Genomic DNA, 27,167 nt, shown 5'->3' on the forward strand with positions numbered 1-27,167 from the left:
ACGAGTCTAAAGACTCAGGGATAGATGCTCCTTAATGCACGGTAGCGTTTCAAAAGATACAGGCAGCTCTCAGCAAAGAACAAAATAAGGCTGAGACTGTACAGAGTCAGATGCTGCAAGACCGGAATAAAATCGTTCTGTGGCTTTCAAGATCGCTGAATTACACATTTTTAATCGGATCTAGCACACATCTTATTGGGAGGGGCTGAGGGAGGGAAAGGCAAAGGTTCTTTCAAACGAGCTAACCTTGAAAACCAGCAGTCCCTGTCAAAGCAGCTCAATGCATCCGTTTGTTAGAGCCTCCAACTTGGAACAGGGGTCTATTTTTTAGCCTCTGTCCCTTCTGTCTCACACCTTCCTTTAGATTCGTGCTTAGGAACCAAAATGTCGACCCATATTTCATGCCTTCGAAGAAATCAATTCATCTGAGATGACAAGGCAGCCCCCCACACACTCTCCAGGCCCCTCGGTACATTCAGAGCCTCGGGGTCTCTCCGGTAATGTAGCCCCGTATATTTTCGGAATTGTCCCAGTATTAATCAAACTGCCAGCAAGGAAGACCGCGTAACTTGCAAAGGAAGGATTTGTTTTTGGTTTACTCGTTTGCAGACGTGCGCTAAAGTTCGGTGCTCTGCGGTGAGCGTTCACTCGGTTCGCGATGGGAGAGCGAGAAGGGGAGTAAAAAAAAAAAATAAAAAAGCTGTATTTAGTTAGACTTCTACACATAAAAACTCTTGATCAGATTCTTTGGGGAGCGCCCCTTCCTCCGAAGTAAATTCCCGGGGAGGCGGGGAGAAGCAAATATTCACCCGTAACATACTGCATAATCTGCTAGTGAGTTTTTTTCGCGTTTGGATTTTTCTCCTAAGGCGCCTGTTTCTTTGACATGAAGAATTATGTTTGTATTTTGCCTTGCGTGTATCTCTATAATTTGTTGGAAAGGACGGCGTAGCGGTGCGGGGCAGGATTTGGATTTCAAAGAGCAGAACCAGCTGTTGGAGCACCAGCCCGGCTCGGCTGATTCAGCCGGCAGGTTTGTCCCCACGTCGAGGTGACAAACACCTCTCCAGAACTCGGCTGCAGGCAGAGAAAGGCTGTGCCAGTCTTTCCCATGATCCCGAGTGGAAAGCCGAATCCTGTTCCTATTCGAAGTGCAGAGAAAAAAAAAAAAAATTCGAAAACCATCTTTAGGAGCAGATCTCTTTTTTCCTGACAGTGCCAAAATGCATGGGATTTTGAGTCCCGCGGCCCAACTTCCAAATCCTTTCTAAACCCGATAAAGGGCTCCAATAGCAGCCCGATAAAGCATAGATTAAATTCTGGTAGGATTTGTTTTTGTAGCACATATGTAAGTCGGATTCATTATAATTTGAACGAGATCAAGATAAGAGATTAATGCTTTTATAGAGCATCTCTTCTGAGATTTCCTATGGGGCTAAGATTAAATCCACACACTAAATATTATCTCATTCCATTTTGTGTTGAAAGAAACGTTAGACTATTTAAGAAGAGTTATTAAGTGTTGCAAGAAGTAAATGGTCGAGGTTCGTCCAGCTCTGATGGCAATCCCGCTTTCCTAACGGGCGGAGAGGGACGGAGGAACCTTCCTATTCACCAGTTTCTTGTCTTTCCCCTGAATATGCCTTCGAGGCACAGGAAATCTTCATTTTATCTGTGCAGGTGTCATACAGGAAACCTCCAAAACAGCTGAAGTACTCTAAAAGCGCCAAACTGCAGGAACCGTGAAATGATTTCTGTCATTACGTTTTGACTGGTTTGTGGACAAAATCTGGGAGCTTACGAACCTCGAGTGTGACTGGGAAAGGCTCCAGGTTCGGGCCCAGCCTAATGAGAAACGACACATCACTTTCCCTGTGCGCGTTTCGAGGACTTTGAGGGGAGCTCAACGGTCTCGTCCGTCTGCCCACGGAGAATTAACATTAAATTACCGAGAAGAGTAGTCGATTTGCTCCTATACTTCCATTTATCTCTGAAAATACAAATCCTAGGCTTTTGGTAAAATAACTCCAAGCAATGTCAATTAAACGCTTTCCCTCCGAGCGAAGAATCCGAAGGCTGCCCATCTACATAAGAATCGATTTTTCTTAGGTGAACCAAATCTGCCCTTTAGGAAGAAAGTTCGTTAAACAGGGCTTGGGTCAGAATCTTTTTGCAGCCTGGCTGTGGAAATCCGAAGCACAATCGTTACTTTTAAACATGAGAATAATGATGCTTAATATACTTTAAAAAAAAAAAAAAAAAAAGGTCTAGCAGCCCCCAAACCTCAACTTCTCTTAGTGTTCATTGAGATGTATTGCACATTTTTTTTGCTGGGAGTAAGAATACTTCACATGATTCTTCTCACAAACAGGATGTCTGGAAAAATATAACTACGCCAAGCTAGATTTTGAATCAGGAATTTGCAATTTGCCACATTCCGCTGGGAGGAAGATGTGGAGGGAGTTGCGGAGGCTCTTTATACACCTCTTGCCTCCGCAGGTCGGGTGTCTCGTTCCCGAGACCGAGCGACGGAGATCGGGGCGCTCCTCTCTCGGGGCGTCTCTGTAGCCCGACTTCAAACCGAACCAACGCACTAAAATCTCTGGGTCCGAACGTGAAACGAGCAACTAAGTAAAGCCTCAGCAAAGAAAACTGGAGGCTTGTGGAAATACTGTACTATTTGAGCACCTGTTTTTCGAGAAAGCCGCTTCTCTTCGCATTTCATGGATCGTCCTTCCCCTCGCAGCTGTTGGGGTACTCGAGCCCATTCAAGAAAACGCATCGCTCCCCTTCTTCCCCTGCTGTCAGCCCCCAGTTGCCCGTCAGAGTGGGGGGTATTACGCCGCGGGAACATCCAGCTCTCATCTTCATAGTTTCCCCTTCCATTTTTTCATGGATAACTGGAGTGGGTGCATGTGGAAGGAAGCGAGTAATCCCCCCCAAATTCGTTTAGCCCACTCCCAGGTAGGGCTGATTTCTTCCCATTCAGTCCCTAAATCAATTTCGTGTTGTAACCTTTCTGAAGGGAAGAGAAGTGTCAGTGTAAAATAGATTAAAAAATAAAAACGTCTTCTCTGTGTCCTGACATCCATGGTTAAAAAACGGTACTAGAAATGGGGAGAATGGTCGGGGGCATGTGGATTCTTGGGCATTTGGAAGGGATACCCTCGCCCGTATCGATGCCGTAGCATTCTCACTTTATTTAAACATACGCAAGTATTTCGGGAGTGCTGCAAAGGAGATGCCTCAGACATGCAGTAGCACTATTTCGGCTGAAAACTGCCATCCAGAGCAGCAGCAGCAGCACCAGCTGAGGACCCAGTAACGACCACCCTGTCCAGGGCGGGTTGTCTCGTAACGTGTGGGTCCAGCATAGGATTTCGTCCGTTTAATTTTCCGAAATCCATGCATTTTTCGGCAGCGAGACGCTTGCAATTTATACGAGATCCTCATTCCTACGCTCGGGTCTGTAACTTCTGGTCTCGGGCAGGGGAGGAATGCGAGGGCGGAGGGGGGGAAGGCAGCCCGCCTTCCCCGCAGGGGAGCCCCGCGGGTGCGGAGGCGGGGAAGCCTCCCGCGGTGTGCGCTCCCGGATTATCTCAGGGGACAGGCTTCCCCCGAGGAGCTCCTATGCACTGCAGGGGCGAGCTCCTTCACACCACCTCTGGCCACGAAACGTCTTTCCATCACACATAACACCCTTTCACAGAAGGTTTGGGAGATACTCCATCTCTGGAAACACAGCGGCACATCTGCACGCAGCTCTTAATAACCAGGCTGCCTGGCGGAGGGGATCAGTCCCTGAAGAAAGATGCTTTTCAAAGCTGTCTCGCCTCAGCACAGGATTTTTTTTTCCTTTGCCGCCTTCTCCCCCGGGATCTGTCCAGCCCCTTTTACATGGTTTTAGCCCGCTGAAGATAGCTTTCTGTTTTCAAGCTTTTAAGGAGAACGAATGCCATACGTGGCGCCAATTCTCCCCTAGGTTACATCTCTCCTTCCCTTTGAAGTCAGCTGTGTTGCACAGAGGTAAATGAGAGCAGAATTTGGCCCCTGGAACTAACAATGATATGGAAGCAGTCTGATTTGTATTTCTGTATTTATTTATTTATTTTCCGGGGATGGAGATAAGTTCCGGTTATAATCTGTGTCGCTGTGTATCTTTAATACTCATATACTGTAAGCGCATATATAAATCACGGCGCTTATCTCGTCAGGGAGCGCTTTGCAAAGACGGGGCGAGAAGTGAGTGGAGTCACCACTGGGATGCAGATGCTGCGGGACGGTTCTTTTTCTTCTCAGCGGAGCGGGGCGGGGAGGTGGGGTGAAGAGCACAGAGGACTCGGCAGCCTGTCCCGAGCCTGGACCCCAGCCGAGGCCCGCGGTTCCACGGCCCCGCGGGTCAGTCGCAGCCGCCGGGGTGGCCCGGTCTACCCGGGAGGGAATGAGGGAGCGGAGCTGCCGCGCTGCCGGGGTGAGCGGCCCCCTGGGGCCCTCGGGCAGGGAGCCAGCACTGCCGCCGCGGAGGCGACTCTTCGCCGCCAGCGGGACACGCGTGTCCCCGCGGACGGGCACCCCCGCGTTTTCTACAACCTCTCTCGAAAAAGTCTTGAAAAAGTCCTACTGCTGGCAGCTGCCTTTTTTTTTTTTTTTTTTAACGGGCACATGAGATGCTCCTTGTCCTCGCCTCCTCTGGAGTTTAACAACTGCCTTTAAAGAGAGACATTTATTGGGATAAAAGTGGATTGCAGACTGCAACAACGTTGCATGTGTCTTTCATTTAAAAGACACGGAGAGCTCCTTTTTCTTTTCCTTTTTTTTTTTTTTTTTTTCCGTCCCCCAAGGCATTTAGTGCTTTTAAGTCATAGTTACAAACAAGCTGCTGAAACGCCAGCACACCGAGGTACTAGTGGCGGAGGACAAGGAAAAGACCTATTTCCCCAGGTCTGGATCGGGAGTTGCACCAAAATGTGCAAGGAGGAAACATGCCACTTCTTCAAGAAAAACAAAGGGACGGGAACGGCCTCTGGAGCGGCTCCCAGGGCCGAGTCCTGCCCCTCGCCCGAGAGAGGTAGCGGGCTCACCCCCGTCGCACCTTGCCGCGCACCGCGGGCACCGTTGTCCCTTCGCACTCTTTCCCCTTCTCCCGGGAGCGTACGGGGACCGTTTCCACCTCGTCCTCCTCGCAGTCGGGCAAAGCAGCACCTACGTCCCCGAAAACAGCCCAACCAACACCCAAGCTCCCACCGTCACGTCTGCGTTCTCCCTCGGCGGGGCCGCGCATCCTGCGGGGGTGGCGGTGGGGGCCGGCCGGGCCGCTTTCCCGGGCTCCACGCCTCCCGCAGCCGCGGGCCGGTGTCGGGAAGCAGGTAACCCTAGAAAACGGAGCAGAGATGCGGAGATGGCATCCCGGCTCTGCGGGGTGGCAGGGAAGGGCAGGTTGTGCGTGTGTCGAGTGATGCCTGCAGCTACTAGACTGTAGCTGAAACAAGCATTTTTCACTTAGCTACCCTTTTCTCATGGAAAATATGGAACTAGAGAGCAGCTGAAGAAGGAGGGGAGTTGCTCGCCGGGAAATACTCTGGACCTGAACTGGCCTTCTCTTCACCTTTGGCTGGGTTCACAAGAAAGGTCTCTAGGACGCTTAGCAGTCCCGGCTGGCCACTACCACACCTATACTTCAACCGCTCATTAAAGCTTCACTTCCCACCCCACATGGGGGAAGGGCCCGCGGAACTGATTTCTAAAATAACCTGAATAGAACAGACAAGCTCGGGCTCACGATGCTGAAATTCTGATGTGAAGTGATTGCAGATTCGGTTTTACTTTACTCCGATGAACACTTCTGTCACCGGGAAGCAGGAAACAGCTCTTTTCCATAATTTGGGCCTTTTCTAAATAGGTCCCTATCTCTCTCTTGACTGTGTTTTAAATCCTGTCTATATGCAGAAGGACCAAGGAATTCAGCACTTCAAAGCTCACACTTCGGGTGAAAACCACCCGTTTTTTCAATATCCATAGGAATGCATGCATATATGACTCATTTATTTTTCTTTTTATTAACTAAGACTCTGTTTTAATACTTTCATTTAGAAACTTTCATTTAGTTGGTAGTGATAATATTTCAGGAGATTTTAAAAAAAGGACCGTTTTAACTGCTTTGCACGCACACAGAGGCAGACTGGAGGTCTGTTTGATAGCAGCCAAATTCTCTTTTAGACTAGTTTCTGACGTGAGAGATTTTAGCTTTAAGTTCCTCTATTTTCCATTCCCTCTACACAAACAACTGCCTATAATATTTCTTTCTCTCTTTAACTGTAGGACCAAACTTCTGAGCTGTTTAATAAAGAAGGAACACCAGTTCTTAATTTTACAGCTTCAGAGAACAGGACGGCAGCTACTGAGGTATCAGTCAAACTGATTAAAGAAGATCCTTTACTTGAGGGTATGTGCCCCTGAAATTACCTTACTCTAAGCCTCTCGGTGAGCGGGGGGAGAGAGAGGGAAGCGAGGGATTACTCTCTTTCCAGGATCCCTGGAGAAATGTGAATAGGTTGCAGAGGGGAAATGTTCTTTTCATGTGTCCTCCCTCCCTCCCTGTTTCCCCTCACCCTCCTCGCACGCTTGTGTGTGTATGTCTGTCTGTCTGAAACAGATCTGTCTGTTGAAAACGGGCCTGGAACTCCCTCCTGTGTTGGGATTAGGTCTTGGGGGACCTGGGGTGGAGTTAGGCTGCTTGCTTATTTTCATATTCATTAGAAATGGGAGGTTGCATAAGGAGCCCTGCTGAGCTTCAAGATATAAAAGCAACTTCGGGTTCCCCCTTTCAAGACAAGACAAATCAAAGGCTCAGAGGCAAAACAGCCCCCTGAGCTCTGAACGTCTTTCCCTCCCTCCTTCCTTCCCTCCCATCCACTCGCCCACTCTCCCTCCCTCCCCTGCTCACAGTCCAGCCTCTGTCTAGGGAAGAGGCTCTCAAGCAGCCTTAGATGATTATGGATTTTCTGAGCGAGAAGTTTGCCCTGAAGAGCCAGCCGAGCAAGAACAGTGACTTTTACATGGGAGCAGGAGGCACTTTGGAGCACGTTATGGAAACTTTGGACAATGAGTCCTTTTATAGCAAAACGTCAGGCAGCAAATGCGTGCAGGCCTTCAACCCTCTCCAAAGGGCTGAGCATCATGTGAGGCTGGAGAGGACATCACCCTGCCAGGACAACAACGGTGAGTTACCATCCCAGGGTTATTCCTGTTCCTGCGCTTTGCCCTCCCTGGAGATGAACAGGGGAGGTCAGGGCTTCTCTTGCACGGGGAGACCAAAGGCAGCTGCACAGCCTTTGGGTGCTGGCAAGTGAGGGGCTGTCAGGTAGCAGTAAATACTACTACTACTACTAATAATAATAATAATAGCAACAGCAACAATAATAGTAGCAGTAGTAATAACAGGAAAAGATGATCGTCTACTTCGAACTGCACTTTTCCCTCTAGTGCTGCCCCCGCGGGCCGGTCCCAAGCCGGTTTCCTCGGCTTGTCCCCGCTGCCACCACGGGAGCGCCGGAGCGCGGAAAGCGCAGGCACAGCCCACCGGGCCCCGGGGACCGAGAGACCGGCGGAGGGGACATCGGCCGTTCAGACGCGGCCGGGGAAGGACAGCGGGGTCGGAGTGGCGGCGGTCGACGGGGCCCGGGGAGAGCAGGAGGGCTCTGCTGTGGCCCCCGCCCCGTTGCCGGCCGCCCGGTTCCGCTCCCCGCGGCGCTGGGACTCGGGGCCGGGGTGCGGCGTCCCCCGCTCCGGCTGCGAACAGCGGCGTTTGCAGCCAGAAACCTTCTCGGAAAAAGCAGCCCCGGGTGTCGGCGACCGCGGCACCGCGGGCACGGACGGATCTCGGCGGACGAGGAACCACTACAGGGTGGGAACGGAAGGTCACTTGATCACATTTGGGTCTTTCGAACAACGTTCTGCGAGGATAGTATTTTTTTTTTCTGTGTTGCTGAATAATACGTAATAGCTATTCTTCACACTGACTGAAAACGACTTAGATAATTCAAGCTACAGTGTCAATTTTTTTTTTTTTTTTCTAGCTAAACGGCAAGGAGAATATAGAATGTTTTATTTTTGAGACAATTAAAATTTTGCCCATTGTTCCAACATGATGTAAATCACGTATTGAAAAAAAATTCCTAGAAGAATCGGAAAACGTGTTTAAGATCATCTGCAATAATTAGACTAACTATATCTCAGATTATTTGACTACATGTAGGCATTGAAGTATTTTTTTGAGAACATCCTTTTTTTGTGTGTGTGAAACAGTTTGACGAAATAATGGCATATTTCTTCAAGTGCAACTTAAAAATACCTACAGAAAATTGATTTATACATTGAAGTTTTTCTTAATTATCTCATTTAATGTGTGCCTTGGGGGCTTCGGGGCATTTTCTATCTATGTATGGATTGATGGTAAGTATCTACAAATTGTACTTGGTTAGAATCAGTTTGGACTGAAAGAAATTACTGAGAAAGTGACAAAATCCCACAGCAAGCCTCTTATCGTATGTTACATGCGATCTTTGTAGATTTCAATTTCTGTAGAGTTTTAAACCTTTTTTTCGCGTGTTTCTAAGAAAAAAAAAAAAAAGGCACCTTTTCGAATCCTGTACCTTATCGCATGACTTTTTTTTTTTTTCAGTGATGTGAGATATGTAAATAGAGAAAAAATACTAAATGTTTTCATTTCTAATTAAGAAGCTACAGAAGAATATTTCTTATCTCTACCACTCAGATTTTACCTAAAGACAAATAGTTCCTGCGATCCTTATAGAAAGTATATGAAACGATCTCCTTTATTAAGTTAACATTTTGCAGAAACTCTCTGCATTTTGTAACCATAACAAACTTAATTGGAAACAATTCCACTTTAGAAATCCAAGAGAAGGTATATGGAATCGTTTGTAAAGTGAAGTTAATTTTCGGTTTCATTTGCTTCTTGATTTGTCAGTTTACTGCTATTTAGTTTACCTCACAGTTATTTTGTATTTTCATAGAAATTGAGTTTTTTACATCTGCTTCCAAGTTTAAATGCATGTTTGTCAATAGCTTTATGCCACTTATACAAAAATCTGGTTTGGACTAAGATTCCTTATCTGTGTAACTCTAGTTAAAGCTGATTTCATGGATTATTAACTGCTTTAGTGTCAGAGTAAAAATATTCAACTGCTCCCATGCAGTCTCCTTACACTGAAATATTTTATATTATATTTTCAGAAACAACTATCTGTTAAATTTCAATGTGTTTTGGTATTTTTACTCTGTCTGTGGTTAATGTCACCAATTTGTCTTCCACGATCTCACATAGGAATACACTGCCACATAGAATCTGGTTCCTTGTGAAACTGTTTGAGATGAACTCTTGAATCTAATGGCCTGCAGCCTTTAACCACTTATTTCTCTCCCGTACCTTGTGTACAGTGAACTATGGGATTACTAAAGTGGAAGGACAGCCTCTTCACACAGAGCTGAACAGGTCCATGGACAATTGCAACAATCTCAGGATGTCTCCAGTGAAAGGGATGCAGGAGAAGGGGGAACTGGATGAACTTGGTGATAAGTGTGACAGTAATGTCTCCAGCAGCAAGAAGAGGAGACACAGAACAACTTTCACCAGTTTGCAGCTGGAGGAACTGGAGAAAGTGTTCCAGAAAACTCACTACCCTGATGTCTATGTAAGAGAACAGCTAGCTCTGAGAACAGAGCTCACTGAGGCCAGAGTCCAGGTAGGAACCAAAATTCAGCATTTCCATGACAAATTGTGCATTGTAGGAACTGGTAAATGACACTCTTGGGGATTGTACAAGAACTTGTAAAGCTAAAGTAAACAGCTTGTTTTGCTTTATTTCTTTATGGATCTGAGCTGTTATGCTGCAGTACGAAAATGACTTGTTATTTTTTTTTTAATAGCTTGTATAGCTGTTCTAGAACCTTGTTTAAAGAATGAGAAAACAACATCAATAGTAAAGCAATCTTGATCTCTGGTAGTCCTGTTTTACTGTCAGAATTCCAGGCAGTGAATACATAAAATGTTACATGTAAAAATCCCATTAAAAATATGTTGCATGCAGTTCAAACTGATGACAGTGCAGAACTCAGCCGCAGAAGATTGTGTGTGTATAACGGCATGAAAAGTACAATTTAAAAAGTAGCCAAATTCCTTGTTTAGATCCAAAGAGTGTGCAGGGAAACTGCACATACATAGATGTGTATAAATATACATACATATACATGTGTGTATGCGCTTGTGTCTGTGCAAACCAAGGAGATAATTCTTTCGTGTCTGTTGTATGGAATGAGCTTAAACATCTCAACACTGGGAAGTACATTGGCTGTTTTTTAAACCCACATAACTGATGGATAATGTTATTCAAATTTTTGAAATGAAACTTACTGTTGACCACTTAGTGTGGTATTTGAGTATCTCAATTGCGTATGAAGTTGATTCATTCAGTATGTGCTTGTACAGTATTCTCAACAATATTTATGGCTTTGGATGTGTAATGGTGAGAAAAGAAGTTAAATATTCAGGAAATGCAGCTCTTCCTCTGTTCAGACATCTTTCCTTACAAAAGGGTGTGAGATGCATTTCGTAAGTTTATCCTATTTTTAGAGATCTTCCCCACTCTGGTGATATTCATGATTTCAATATAGGGAATAGCAGTCCTGTTGATTCTTACACACTGGGACTAATTTTTTAATTTAATGACTTGAATATGATAACAACTTCACAACTTGTAATTAAACACATACTCACACATGCATATGAAGAAATAGACGTCAGTGCACATATATACAACTGAAATTAAACCAGGATTGCTTTCAGAAATGAACTCAGCTAATTATTTCTATAAAGAAGTGTTCTTTTCGTGTTTATTCAACCAGAGAGCATACTCACTGTTGTCATTGGGAAACAGAGTCTAAAATCATGTGTCAGTTGCATCAATACGATATCAGTGATACCGACGGAATTTAGTTTGTGGCTTTTAACTCTCAAGGCTCTGTGCAATCCTCTACCTCTCAATTTGGGACAGTTTTCCATGTATGATTTCAATTCACTAGGATTTAGTCTCAAGTTAGGCAAAAAAAAAAAAAAAAAGCTTGCATAATGTTAAAAAATGTTCTCACAACTGTACAATTCCAGAATAATGAGAACTACCCTACTAATAAATTAAGAGGCAGGACAGAGCTGGGGGAGTGAGGCTAAAATGTGTCAACTGACTTTTTTTATCACATTTTTTCCTAAGTTTCAAAAGGTTCGTGTGGTAAAAGTATTAAAAATAAGAGACTAAATGTGAAAACATATATGTCTGCACCAGACTTTCACAGAATATGTATTTCTATTTTATTTAAACATGTTCTCCCCTTTCCAAAAAGATAACCAATCTTTGCATTTCTCATACTCTAAATTTGAAAGGAAATGGTGATCACTTTTATCCAGAGTAGCAACAGTGTTCCATCACAAGATTAAGCAATTTAAAAGGCCTTACATCATTAGAGGCAAGCATCTGGCAATTCAAGGATAACAAGCAGCAGATTTTTATATTGCTTTGTGGAGGCAAATGGTTACTTTATCTCTGCCAAGAGTCAGTTTCTAGTAAAGTGATGTAAACAGAAACATTTTGAGGGATTGTCAAAGGAAAAAAAAATGTGTGTTTTTTTCTCATTTAGTTACTATAAATTCAAGCAAATTGTTTGATTTAGTTTAGCAGAGTGATCAGCTGGATACCTTACCCACATTTTCCTTCACCGCCATTTCATCAAGATCCAATTTAATATTTGTCCTGCATACATGCAGAGAGAGCCAACCTGAACCTAATTTATCTAAGTTGTTCTCTTTCCTGCTGCATGTCAGTGAAGTAATTGGCACCCATTTTAAGGAGACTGTCAAGGTCTTTTTTCAATGAAAGAGCCTCATTACTAAATTCCCTTAGCGTGTTCTTGATGCCTCCTGTGGAGACAGGAGAATTTTTTTTTCCTTTTCTTTTTTGTTGAGCCTCAGGCATCACAAATAATACAAATTTACCAACAAGGTCCCTAACAATATGTACTCAGCAGTTACATGCATGAGCCTTGCTTTGATTGCTGAGTACATTTTAAAAGGTTGCACACACTAAATTTGCAACAAGTCCTTGGGAATTAAAATAAGCAAAATTATGTCCTGGTTGCTTAAGCAGCATCAAAGGATAGTTGGGTTTTCCAAAGATCAAGGCAAAAAATGAATTATAAAGCAAAGTATTATTTTAAATATCCCACCTTCAAGGATCAGAAAATATCCCTCAAAATGGGATTCACAGGCGCTGTCTATATATAAAAATTCCACTCATGTATGCATCTATCCAAATGGATTAATGATCCACTTATCAGGAAGACCAACTAATGGCATTGTTTCCATAAAAAAAAAATAACAGTTCTGTTAGTAGTGTGGCTTCTTCAAAAAAAGTCAGAATGAGTTTGCTCATAGCTGAACAATAAAGACTTAGTTGGATAATATTACTTTTATAAAGAAGCAGTTACTTTTCTTAGCCAGTCCAAACTAAACTGTTTGAAAGAAAATTTTTTTTTGAAGATCACATGGCAATGAAAGATATCAGTCACAGCAAGAAATGTGCATATAATAGGTTTTGAGATAACACCCAACACTCAAAATATTACCAAACAGTCCATATTTTCTTTAAGCATAAGGAAAATAGCTTTCAGTTGACAAGAAGGCATTGTTTCAGGTCTAAATTATTTCATAGTTTGAATGTAAAGTACCATGATTTAGTTTTCCATTTTCAGAAACGTACGTATCACCCAAGACAAATGTGAAAAAAATGTCAAAATAGTTTTAAAACTGTCTGTGATCTCATGATTTTTTATTATCTTCTTGCCCTATAGAATTTTTTTTGGCAGCACAGACTAACGTCCTAGTGCCAACTTTTCCTGCCTTTTCATTACTGCATTTGACAAAGATTATATATACCTCTAGGAGGTAAAACCATAAGCTGTATTAAGTCAGTGGGCACGTAAAATGAAGAGAAAGTTTCTTTATAATTTAACTTGCTGCTACTTGGTGATTTTCCTCTACAGAACTAAACTCTGTCCAAATTAGCACTGCATGATGGACTTGACTGTACTTTCTTATGCCTTTTTTTTTGAAGACAGTAGAAAGAAATAATATGTACTTCTAAAATAGCCAGAAATAACTTAAACAGGTCTGTCACTGAGAAGACTGAAACTGCAAGTATTAATCCTCAGACTGAGAACTCCCCTTTCTTAGATAGACAGAAATTTTCAAAACTGCTGTCTAAAATCTCTTGGCTTTTTCTTAAAATTCTTTGCACAATATGTAATTGAGTTTACCTTGATGATCTTTTCCTCATATACTGTAGGTTTGGTTCCAGAATCGAAGAGCAAAATGGAGGAAAAGAGAACGCTATGGTCAGATCCAGCAAGCTAAGAGCCATTTTGCTGCCACCTATGATATATCTGTTCTTCCAAGGACTGACAGCTACCCTCAGGTATGGTAAAGATCAAGTAGCACTTTGATTCTACGTTTACCTTCTATTCCATCCTTTAGGCACACACATGCACAGAAGATGCATGAAGACATTCCTGTGTTCAGCTTTCTGTATTCTTTAGACACGTCAAAAGGACCTGCCACTGTGAACAACAGTTCTGACACCCAATATCAATAATTAACCCTTAAAATACAAGCATTTTTTAACAATCTTAGGACCAGGAGAGTTTTGTATAAGTTATGTACTGAGAATGGTAGACAATATGGTTGTGCAATGAAGTCTTTTCTGCATATAAAATTATGTGGCGATTTGAAACACTTCTAGGTCCATACAGAATTTCTGGATGACATCTAGACCAATTGAAATTGACAGGAATCATGTAATTCTATATAATAAGGTCAGAATGTCACTTCTGGGATATTTATATTCACAGACACAACTATCTTAACAACTCTGGTGTTATATGCTTGGGTAAGATGAAGCGTAAATTATGTGATTCATAGGTAACTTCCTTCTGACGTATTAAACATGAACCATTTTTTTACAGACCTCATTAGGCCATTGAATGCAAGAAATCTTTTACTGGCATGAAACCATATTATGGTCATGAATCAGAATTGAAAGTATATAGCTGAAAAAGGGAGGCGGGAGCTCTCTCAGGCACTGGTAGTTTGTTTAATTTTTTTTTTTTCTATTTCAGTTCTCTGTTAGCATGTAGTAAGGTACTACTGTGTAGTAAGATCAGAATCTTCCGTTTCTGTTCTTCAGTCCTTTGGTTTATTGCCTTGCCTCACTCTCTGCTATTGTTTTTCTGCTCGTTTGTTTGAGTACATCGAATACTTGTATTCTGAAGCCATTGTTTTTCATGTCTCTAGCTTTCCATTGCTTTTACCACAGAACTAAAAAAAAAAAAAAAAAAAAAAAAGAGAAAGCACTATACTAGGCAAAAATCTTGTATGGGTCCTTGTGGCAGTCCTTCCACTGCTGGTATCCTGGTGCTATTCTAGTTCTTTAGGCAACCAGGTCTCTGACAGCTTCAGGAATATACTCATATTCTCTGTGGCCTCACTTTGGTCATGCTCTACATTGGCTGGATATGATTAGTGTTGAACCAGAGGCCTTGGGCCTATGTCTTATCTACTCAGTTTAAAATGCTTTACATCAGGGGGTAGCACTGTTATTAGGTTTGGTGCCTGGACCAGAGCTGGTTTGTGTTCCAGCAGCTCATGGTCATAACCATTTCAGACCTGGTGGCATGTATTAGTCTGCCTGTTTTTATTTAAAATGTAATAGTGGATTAGCCCAAATTACATCAGAAACCACTGCATGATACACTCTGTTTTTAAGCAGGAGGACATAATACTTGTTTGAGATGAATGTAGGTGGAGGTGTGAAAAAAGACCTTAAGCACTCCTGGGCAGATTCACCAAGACATAGATGTGCAGTGACTCACAGATCTCACTCAAGGTGTCAAAATAGCTTTTGAAGGTTTTTCTAACTCATCTATAGTGTCACAACAGGTGATACAAGGAACAGTACTTAAGATTTGGGCTTGTATCCCTGACTGAATTCTCTAGACTAAAATTTGCATCTCCAAGCTCATTTTGTATTTTTAGTAGGACTTCTACAAATTTTCACAATTGACAGAAGTTTCATTAGCATAAGATAATGCAATAATGCATGTCATTGGTGATCATTTAAGATGATTGTCCTAACATTAATGTTTATAAAAATGAAACACTTTTGAAGTAGATGAGAATATTATCCACAAACATCCAAAACCAATTAAATGTCTTTTCTCTACTATCAGATTGTTAAAAAGATGAGTCAATTCACTGCATTTCTATTTATAAATTTGTTAAAAAGCATTTTTCCTAGGCTGATGACACAACTAAGTTGCAGCCTGGCAATTTTTTTCTCTCATTAATTTGTAAGTTTTTAAACTCAGGAGATGGAAATGTTAGTATGATAATATTAAATAAATCATCTCTAAAATGCATAAAAATATAAAATGCGTATTCATTCATGAGCACAAATATATCGTACTCACCTACAGCCACAGGCTAACATACTAGAGGGAAGCAGACAGGCACAAACACATAGTTGAGTCTGGTCACCTGCACAAGTAAGTTGTGTTGTACTGTGCTGTACTTCATGAACAGGAGCAAGGAGCTACATGAAAGTGTGAGTCCACTTTACATTCACTATTTCAGTTGAGTGCTCGGATCAATTCTTTGGCAACATGATAAAAACAAGATACGTTACTCCTCAGTGAGGAAGGTGGCTATTTGGCTGTGTACTGGAATAGGAATAGGTATCCAGGCAGTTACCATACAACAGTTAATGCCAGCTCACATTCCTGCTAACCTGGTGGTAATTCTTCATATTTTCACATTCTTAAATCCTCATTTTCAATAAAATCTTGTGTGTATCATACACATAACATTTCCAGTGAGAATGCTTGAGAAAACAAAAATCTGTATTAAAACCAAAATGATCAGTAACATTACTACACTTGAATTTTTTGAACTAGATATCTATTTATAAGTTTGTCACTTATAGAAAATAAATATACAGTGCATGGCTTTCTATAAACTCATTAATCTATCCTACAGTTCAAGGAGAGAAATTTAAAATTGTGATTTTCATGTTTGCTTTTAGTGTTATAGATTGATTTCTGAAAATAATTCTATTATTTCAGTACAGTTAATACAAGAAAAGAAATTACACATACTTCCCCCCCCCTTTTTTTTTTCTTTTTTTTTTTTTTTTTTTGTGTACAAGCACTTTCATTGTGACATTGACACCACTAAATGTGAGACAGGCTTTGACATACTTTTGAATAACTAATTTTTCTTGGGGATTGTGGAACACAGAATACTAGAGCTTGTTTATGAAGCCTTTATTCATATGGAGGAAAACAGACTCTGTTGCTGGCAAGAAGTATAGGACGATGTTAGAGAAAGGATAAAATCAAGCTGAGATATTTACTGCTGTATGGCAGAAGAAACAGGAACAAATGTTAATTTCTGGTGTGCATTATATGAATTTACAGTGTGAAGATTTCTGTTTTGAGCCCCACCACAGATATGTTCCCAAAACAGGCTTGCATTCCAGCAGAAACATCAGTCTCTTCTGCAGTCAATAGAGGGTGTGGAGGCTCCTGCTTAGTCTCCTTACCAATTATATTCATCCAATACAAATTAAGAATGTGATGCTGTTCAGCATTTTGTGACATTATAAACCTGAATGGTTTTCCTGTGAGGAAATTATCTTTTCAACTTATTTCAGATAGAAGGTTGGCTCTGAGTCAGAGAATGGTTGAGATTAGAAAGGGACCTTTGGAGATGGTCTGGTCCAATCACCATTTCTACAATCCAGTCTAATTTTGCTATTAAAGCACATATTTTAATCTTCAAAATACTAATAAACAATTCAGTTGTTTGGGTTTTTTTCTATACCATAATTTTTTGTTTTGCTAATTCAGTCTAACCTTAATTATTTTTACAGTATGTTGATTTTAGATGTTACTTATTGTGCAAAATAGTTGCTCAGTTGACTGCCAAGAAGCTCAGCATCTCCTAAACTGCTCAAATTCTGCACACATATATCTTCCATTAATTATACTGACAACACCTGGATTGCAGAGGACAGTTAGTACAATACTCCAGGACAATCATCTGTTATTCACATGTTTTTTCTAGGCTTAAAGATTGAAAATACCACAGAGTTGTCAAGTTTTCGCTCAGATGAAATATTTTTCAACAGCATTATGCTAAAAATCAGATTTTATTAGGAAAATGTTATACACAGTATCTTTCAGTCATTTTAGTTAAAGGTTTCAGTTTCATTAGTTTCAGTATTTCAGCTTCAATTTCTCTTGCAGATGCAACACCCTGTGGTCTGAGAAACCTTAAGTGCACTAAGAAAACAAATCGCTGGTTAAAACTCTTTTCCTAGACACTTTGAGCCTCATTAAGCAGCAATATCCTGCTGATAGTGTGAGAGTGAAGAGGCAGCATCCTAACATAAATGAGGAAATGAGTGCAGATTCACTTCATGGGGATGTTTACTTCAACTCACCTAAGTAAATGTTAGTGAACAAGCAATATTTGGTTTGGTCACCTAAATACAGTGCTGTTTAAGATGTCTCAGCATATCTGAGGCACTGTTACAGTGCTGATGAACGGGACTTACCAGAAGAATGTACGTTTTGGAGAGGCAGCTGGTGGTCAGAGAGATATTAGACACCTGTGTTTAGCAAACTTAATTAAAGTGACTTTTATGCCTGAGATAGCGACCCTGTCAAGTTGGCAAAAATCTGGTCAATTAAGTTTTCCTCAGGTATAAAATAGGTGAGATGATCTCTAAAAGTATAGTTTTCTCTCTGATGCCTGGTTCAGCTGCAGACATCTACAATGCTCTTAGGTGGATCTGTCTGTGTTGAGAGAGGAACAATAAAAAGTCTTGCTTAGCCTTGTTATTCTCTTACCGTATTTGTCGCTACTTGACCACTTTGCTGTCCTGTGCCTAGTGAGAAGGCAAATTTTACAAAGGGTACTTGATTTAAAGTTTCAGTATGAGAAGTAGGAAAGGATCAAAAAATTTGAGACAAACTTTTTAATTTCCTCCTTATCTACATGCAAGAGTGAAATTTGATCAAAAGCCTGCACTACTAACATATCGGCCTCTAGCTTTCCCTGTATGAGTTAAATTTATAAAGATGTCATCCTTATAAATGTGAGTGCATCAGTATGTAAATAAACATTCAATTATCATTGAGAAGCAGATATAAGGGGCAATGATTTTCCCCACCTAGTCTCTTTCCATACTTTGCATCTTCTTGTTTGCTCTTTGAGTCTAGTTCATTTGTTGTCATTGTCTTCTAAGTTCTTTTGAAAGGGTTTATCCTGTCATGCAATTATACTTTCCTTGCTACCATCACGGGTGAAATGTGTTGTTTACCCCTCTTATTTATTTGAAAATGCAGGCAAGAGCTGGACAGAACTGTTTTGGGTTTTTTTTGATGGAAAACCTAGCCTAGTGCAGGTGGGAATCCCAAGGAGACAAAAGCATTTCAAAAGTTTGAGTACTGGAATAATACAGAAGGTGTAGAAAGAAGGGAGAATGTTGAACTCTCAACAATAGAAGGAAGAAGCTGAAGTTTACATCCCATGCACCAGACTGATAAATCAAATTAAATATGTTGAGCAGCATGGCATCACATGATTTTTTTGGCAATCAGAGTGTAAAAGTGGTATAAGTGTACATGTGTTACGTACTAAAACCTTGGATCATCATTATGGTTCTGCTTGAGCCATAGTACATATGGATAATTCTCATTAGCAATAATCAAAGTTACATGCTCCAATTTAGTCTTTCATATGGCATATATTAGACACCACATGCTATATGACTTTAAAATTCTTTCAACTGTAGTAGACATATAAATGACACTTAATCACAATACTTCATTAAGGCTTTGGGTAAATTAATTAAGTAGAAGTAGATGTGGTAGACATATCTGAGCTAGCTTCAAAGAAACTTTATCATATACTCATGTTGTCTAGCTGCAACAGCATGGAGCTCAGGCTGGGCCACCACCTGGATGGTACATTGCTTGCTGCATATGTGCTGACTGCTGCACTGCTGTGGCTGATCTTCCAACAAGAGCAACATTTCTAATCTTTTTGGGTGGTGTCTGTTCCACACAAAGTATTTTGTGCACTGCATTTTTATTTTTTTTGGTTCTAAACCATCACTCTATGTGGTCCTCACAGACTCAACACTCTCTGTTGCTTTCTTTTTTTTTTTTTGTGAAACATGGATTTAAGTCTGTGAGTGACTTTATCTGGGGCTTAATTATAAGACAAATTCACTTTCTGAGATAAAAGTTTCTTTTTAACAGCATTTTTCAAGGTGCGAAATATTTTCTTTAACTATATCATAGACATGAAACATAACTAATTCTTGCTGTAACTGGCCTGGACATTGCAGTAGGGAGAAGTCAGAGTTTATTTACAAAACATCCTCTGCAAGAATGAAAGCTTGATGACTTTTTGAATCATGCATTATTTTGCACCTTAGCAAACTTGTTAAGCATGGGATAAAATAAAAAGATTTTTCTTTTGTTCACCATCTGCAAGACCTAAGTGGCGTCTGAATGGGTCTGTCACACATTTTAGAGTTGCAGCATTAAGCCAATCACTACCAAGTGCCAGCTTGCATTTTATGGACATATCTGCAAATGATGTGTTGCAGCTCTCTCATACGTACCTGATCACGGTATGGTACAGACGATCTTCACATGTTCATTAGGTCCAGAAGATCCTATAAAATGATAAATTACACCAAGAACTATTCTATAAAGGAAAAAAGTACAATAAGAGTGATAAAGCCTTGGAACAAGTTGATCGTAGAAGTTATAGAATCTCTGTACTGGAGCTACTCAAAACTTGACTGGGTTGAGTAACCTGATCTAAATTCAAAGGTACCTGTGAACAAGGGTTTGGAATAATAATCCCAGAGATCGTTTTCAGTTTAAATTATTCTGAGAATCTATGAACCTGCAAACTCAGGAAGTAAAGGCAAATCTCTTAAGAGACCTCCAGAAAAAAAAATATAAACAAACAAAAAACAAACAACAAGTCCAAACCACTGTGGTGACAGACCAAATTAATTGTACTGATGGACTAGGACAGTCTACAGATCATGAGTCATAAACTAGCAGTTTTGAGCAGTTTAACAACTATTGCACGTAAATTGCCTAAAGTAGCTCCTTGTGCAAGCACAGTTTTCATGTTTTCTGGTGGTACAAGGATTGTTGCTTCACACAAAGAGAGAAATGACAAAAATTTAGCAAATCAGTCTCTTGATTTGACATTCACATGTTTTCTATAATTAGGTAAATTCTTAACTTTTCAGTTGGTGCTACCCTTTTCTCCCTTGCAATGCCCGGGAACATCCTGAAAGCAGAGTCAACATGTAGTTTCTAAGTGCTTACTGGAGTTATTATAATAGCATATAACATAACATAACATAACGTAACATGTAACATAACATATATGCTGTATTATAATAACAACAATAATAACTTATTACTTCATATCTAGAGATCTTAAGAGAGATTATAATTTTGTTTCCCATGTGAAGCACTAAAACACATGTCCACTCAAATAGAATCTGTGTGTGTTGATACGTGTGTCTGTTGGAAACAGGCTCCAGTCTGGATAGGCACACGACTCAAATAGCATGAGTCAAGACATTAGATGGCGGGAGGACCAAAGCTGCGTAAGTGATAGTAAAACTCAGATAATTTGGAGGTGTGAGTTTATGTGAGTTCTCCAGGTGCTGTGTAAGAAGACTGAAGCTCCAGAAACTTAAAATTTTAACAGAAAAAAAACAATGACACCAAGTGGGATGACCTCAGCTAATTTTCCTCTGCAGTGTCAAGCAGAAGGTCATATGTTTAGGAAGTGATATCATAACCATGTTAACAGCCATAACTCTCCAGTTATATTCTTGTCACAGCTATGAAATCCTACTTCTTTTTTTTCTATTGGGAAGGGTGATGTGTGTGTGCGGGTGTGTATAAAACATACAGTAGGTAAATATGTTGAAGGGCTCTGGTAATTTCATGGTAACCACAAGAGCAAAGCTCAAGTTGTTTGTGATGTTAACAGAAACCAGAGATGTGCTGTATGTATAGCCTCATTCACAGTCTCTGAATCGCCTTTTATATAGTTCATGGATCACACAAGAGTTTAAGAGGAAAAATATTTTCTTTAAATTCATATACATAATGTCCCTTTTCCTTCCAACATACCAGAAGAAGGTCTGATAATTTTGACTTATTGTAAAACATTACTGTATTTATTTTTTATATGGGAATACCTTCTGCACCTAAATTTCACTGTAAGATATTTATGTTGTAAATCCTTGCTGAGAAATGAAAATCTAATATCCGAAGTGAAGTCACTCAACCAACTAAAATGAACAGAAAATTTATATGACTGAAACATTATTTTGAAAAACAGAACTGTCTCATGAGAGAAGATGTAAAACTTTCCTAGCATCTTGTGGCATTTCTGAAGTTAAGTTTACTAATTTGGATTCCTTCCTCTAAGGAAGACGACTAGAGCACCCCTTTGAAAAATTAGGAATTAATAGCTTGTTCATATTTTTATTTAACAAGACATTGGTATATTTTAGGATTTGCAGCTGAATTCTGTTCTCATTTACACCTGTGCAATCTCACTCGATTTAAATTGAAAGAGATTCATCTAGGATAAAAATATCAGGAAAATTGGTAGTACTAAACTTAGTTTACTGCAAACCAAGTTAATGGAAATAAGGAAGGAGTGATACCTCCAGACCACATAGGTTATTGGGCACTTTCAAACTGAACCTCTGAACCTTTTGAAGTCTTCCCATCATGACTGTATTAAAGGCAAAGTTGTGCATGTTCCTATTCAAGCAGATTTTTTGGGAAAATTCTTCCCATAATTATATCTGTGAAGGCTGGGTGACTGCAGCATTTGGCATAGAAAGACATCTTAGGAAGTCAGATAAATGAGACTTTGTCGTATGTGAGTTAGGTTTGGAGATTATGATCTTCAGAATTAGCTCCTGTTTTAGATGTTGCATAGATGAACCAGTCTCTCCCTGGGCAAATTCATCCTGTTGTGAAGGTTCTGAGACTAACCATTTGAACTGGAAATAACATCAGAAAGAATGGCGTGTTGAGTGCATGTGTTTGAAATACATCTTATATTTTTTCCTGGATTCTTTTTTAGCTGTATCATCTCCGTGTTCCAATTCGGTAATGAGTTGTACCAGCAAAATAAACTGAAATGGAACAGGGTGAAAATAGGAATGGGTGACGTGTTTTGTAGGAAGAAAGGGAAAGAAAATCTCAACAGTTGTTTAGTCTGCCACAGCTGTTGCAAGAAATGTATACGCAACCATGAAATACAGTAAAGTACAAGTAAAAGGTTCTAGTATTCCTGAACAACAACAACAACAACAAAAGACAAAAATTTTTTGTATAGATGACTGGTTTTCTGATTTTCCCAGTTCACGATTAAGACAGAATGTGTGCAGCTTGGGCTTTCAAGCAAAGTGGAGCTATTATCTCAATATTACAGGCTTTCAGCTGTGATCTTCTCTACTTCTCTCCTCTGCATTCCAATCACACGCTATGTTGCTCCAAACTCATTAAGTCTGAGAAGCCAGGAAACTTAATGAGTCTTAGTGGATGACTTCCCAGCTGCCATACACTTAACTACCACACATTCCAGCTCTTATAAGGTCCCTTGTTTCCTTCTTGTCATATTCTGTAAATCTGTAGTGCGATCTGAGAAACCTTCCAGGCAACAGGACACTCAAGAATCCCTGAATCCCAAGTCATAATAGATGTACTTCTCTCTTTGGGAATGTTCCATGTTGTTGAATGCAACAAACTTTTTTTAAGCAAGGTGATGGTTCAAGTAGGTCCACATATTGTATGTCCTTTAATCCCCAGATAAGCCACCTGTTTTCTGAAGATCAAAAGAAGTTTGTCTGATAATAAGTCTAAACCAGCTCTGGTAGGTTAATTAAGGACTAATAAGGCAGCTGAGGATCATGTCAAGCTGTGGAGGGTCTCTCATGGGCTGATGTTTGAGAGTCTTCTAAGAACTGCTGAAGGGAGGAGGGAAAGATGGGAACTGGAAAGCTCTGAAACTCTCACTAGAGTCTCTTTCCTCCTGTAGATCTCAGGAGGCCCACAAGAAGGAGGAAAAACCTTTGATATCCTTCCCCAGACACCTTATTCTCTCCATTACCTCTCAGCAGACCAGCTAAGATATGCAGGAGCAGATGCCTGAGGTGTGCCCATCTGGCTGTGCATAAGTGTGTGTGTGTGGAAAGGCAAGCTGCATTCATGTGGGTGGGTGTGGAAGTGTGTGTATGACTGTATGCATGCATGTCTGTGTGAACAACGAGTTGGGCAGACCAATAATTTGGGGAAACTTGTTGCTACCATGACTTTCTCTCAGCCTTCTGCAGGAAATCAAAACGGAGCATTTACTTGTTCCTTTTTTTCTGCTGGAGTTGCCAAGGAGCTCAGATTAGTTTGTCAGCTCCTGATGACCCTTGCCAATATAACTGTTCAAACATTAATTAAAAAAATAATATTCTAATTATCTCATCCTTGCTATCTGCACTAGATCTCAGCTAGATGGGTTCAGAACCATAATTTATCTCTTAAGCTTGTTTGATGGGTATGTGTTGTTGCAAAGTAATAGGACAACGGGAAAAAAAAAACAGCCAAACAAAACCCAGCATCAGAAACTTGTTTTCATTCTCTGTGTGTGTGTTTCTGTCATAATTCATTACTTCACTGACCTCAACTTTGACAGAAAAAAAAATCACTCAGCTAGAGAGATAACCTACATATCTTCAAGCCAAAATTCCCTTGTCCATGGGTTTGGAATGTGAAGGCAAAATTAAACCTGAAGTGGGAATTTACAGTGTCAACCAAAGAGTACTTGCAATTATTCCAGTGTATAGCAGAGAACAAAGACATGTGGGCTCAATCCCAGGGCATCAGAGAAATGATATACTGAACAGACAACAGATTTTTAGGGTGAAGACAAATTCAGAAAAGTAAAACAGAAAGAAAAGGATATCGCTCCTGGTTGAGAAGTTCTGTACTGTGAGTGGGGCTACAAATGTCTTGTGTCATTATGTTGGTACTTAAAATAAAAATCAGCATTCAGGAAATAATAGCTGTAAGTAAAAGTGGAGAAGAAATATAAAGCTGTAAAAAAGAATGGTGGATACAAACAAGAAATGACTGAAGAAGTCAGATTATGTCAGAAAATATGTCCATATAGTATTGCTAGGTAGAGAGTAGAGAGTTTACAAAGACAGAAGAACAGCTGCTGAGTGTGACATTTGATTAAAGCAAAGTAAAATACAGGAGGAATGAAAGAATGCACAGTCTGAGATAATGACAGGAGCTGACTTGTGCTAGGCCTTGAAAATCTTTCCGTCCGTTCATCTAATAACAAATATGTGAAAAATACCTATCCATAAATAGCATCTATACACAGATGATAGGAGAAGGCCTGAGACTCAGAATGAAGCTTTAAGTGACTGCCAAGTATAGAAGGCATTACACATCAAAGCTTGAATACGTGGTTACTCCAGATCTTCAGCAGACATTGCTGGTAACCACAAAGTTTGTCTCCTAGTCTGTCATGCAACGTTTTCCAGGGACACACAATGCAGCCAGTTAAGGCTGAGAGCGGAAACAGAAAAGCCCCCAGGTATAATTTCGTATAAAAACATAATGAAAAGAATTTTTATCTTAAAACCATCTTTAAAACAACTTTAGGGAAAATTCTTGGATGTTTTATTAACCATGCCCATACTTTATGGATTCATTCATTTTAAAGTAATTATGCAAGACTTCTCAATATTTAATTTTACATGTACTTGTTGGGCTTTGCTGCCTGAGAAATCCTGGTTTGTTTTGTTCATCCTTTTATACTGTTTCCTACCATTACACTAAGAAAGAATTCTGATGAGCAGAAGCTTTTATGGTAAAAAGAGCTATGATATTGTACATTTTTTTGACACCTTTTCTTTGAAGTTAGTTGTGTGCTTCCATTAATTTTACTGGCTGGCTGGGCTGATGGCATCCTGAGGCTCAATAGTAAACACTCAGGATAGAGCCACAGAGCAAACACATGACAGAGCAAGGGATATGATTCATCAGCCCTTGCTCCTAAGTGAATGATCCAGTATTTTAACTCACATAACCTCTTCACGGTATTTTCTAATATGATTGCAGAAAACTAGTTAAGTACCTGTTGCTTGTTTTAGAGGAGAACTAATAATGGATGTGTTAAGCAAACCAAGAATTTCAGAAAATAAAATATGAACTATCTATATTTAATCTTATTCCTTTTATATGTTCCAGATTCAGAACAATCTGTGGGCAGGGAATGCGGCTAGCGGTTCCATGGTTACTTCCTGCATGCTGCCACGAGATACGTCCTCCTGTATGACACCTTATTCCCATTCACCCCGGACAGATTCTGGCTACACAAGCTTTTCAAACCACCAGAATCAGTTCAGCCATGTGCCCCTCAATAATTTTTTCACTGACTCTTTACTTTCTGGGGCAACCAATGGACATGCTTTTGAAACCAAGCCGGAGTTTGAACGGAGGTCCTCCAGCATTGCAGTTCTACGGATGAAAGCCAAAGAGCATGCTGCCAATATTTCCTGGGCCATGTAACATAGCAGCATCCTTTCTTCATCTTTTTTTTTTTTTTTTTTTTTTTTAATAGCAAACAGAAAACATTTTTATTTCCCATATTTAAAGGACATAACAATAAGCTACTGTGTGTGGAATGCTAGAAATCACAATATGCACGATGTCTGCTTAAACAAATGCAACATAATATTTAACAATAAACCAAGAATAAACCAAATAGATTTACCATGCATCAAGCTCAACAAGCCCTCCTTGTTTTGGTTTTTATATAGAAATATGTTTTGTTGTACCAGCTGATGAAATATGATTATAGAACCTGCAAAAAATAATAAAACTATTAAGCAAATATGACTACTCTATTGGTTTTTAGCAGTCCTGTACACAAAAATAATGTTTTACAAATGAGTACTTCATAAGGGAACAACTCTGTAAAGGAGAATAAATTTATTATACTAAAACCATGAAGTAAATCTCTAAGCGCACCATGCAGAGAAGGAAATATACGATCATTCATGTTGTAGGTGGAATTTGTAAACCTAACTCAGCACTGTGCTGCTGCTCTGAGCCAGCCTCTGCTGTTTTGGTAAATGCACGTTGAGCTCATCGGAGTTATATCAATGCACAATTAATGTAAAGAGAATACTCCTGTATTTTATGGACTAGACTGTATTTTTATTAGAGATTATAAGATTTTTTGTCCCAAACTTATCACTAAAAGTAGGATCACAGTGTTTAATAGAGTTTTCAAAGACATGCACAGATTATGTAAAACAACTAATGTTGCAATGAAATCTTTAAGGGCACTTTGAAACTTAGGTGACTAGAAGAGAGCATGGAATAGTACTGTGACACTTTCAACAAAATCAAGATATAGGAAAAAAAAACCACAACAAGAGCAAAGTCTTACTTCCAATCCAGTCAGTCTTACTGTTTTTTGTTATGCTATGGTCAAATTGAAAAGAAAAAATCCAGCAAGGCTTGCCAGTTTCAGTCTGTAACTGATCTCAAGATGTTATAAGAGTATATTTAATTTAATTTTAGCTACAGTTTGTTGATTTTTTTTTTTTTTTAAATTTTCTTTCTCCTCTTACAGCGTAGGACTGCTTTGCTCTCTTTAAAGTTGATAGGAAAAATCTTTTTGACTGCAGTGGCAGCAGGATTTGGCTCTCAGCTTCTAGCCTATCACAAAGGAATTAAAATGTCAGCAGACTTTCTGACATTTCTGGTGGAAAAAAAAAATAAAGAAGAAGAAAAATACTTTACATCTGGAGAATTGCTATCTGCTTTGATTTACTTCTCCTCCCTTTCCCCTGTCACATTCCAAGCTCCTTCAGATGAGTGAAATGTCAGCCTCTTTG

General features: G+C 40.2%; 1 protein-coding gene across 1 annotated transcript; it reads left to right on the forward strand.

Annotated features, from left to right (window-relative positions):
• Positions 1-6,795: 6,795 nt before the first annotated feature.
• On the forward strand, positions 6,796-25,879 carry ALX1 (ALX homeobox 1). The gene is made up of 4 exons (XM_065856463.2): positions 6,796-7,218; positions 9,460-9,764; positions 13,413-13,541; positions 25,510-25,879. The coding sequence occupies exons 1-4, from the start codon at positions 6,987-6,989 to the stop codon at positions 25,828-25,830; spliced, it is 987 nt and encodes a 328-aa protein (XP_065712535.1). The 5' UTR covers positions 6,796-6,986; the 3' UTR covers positions 25,831-25,879.
• Positions 25,880-27,167: the final 1,288 nt, after the last annotated feature.

Source organism: Patagioenas fasciata, chromosome 1, assembly GCF_037038585.1.
Source record: "Patagioenas fasciata isolate bPatFas1 chromosome 1, bPatFas1.hap1, whole genome shotgun sequence".
NCBI classification, from domain to species: domain Eukaryota; kingdom Metazoa; phylum Chordata; class Aves; order Columbiformes; family Columbidae; genus Patagioenas; species Patagioenas fasciata.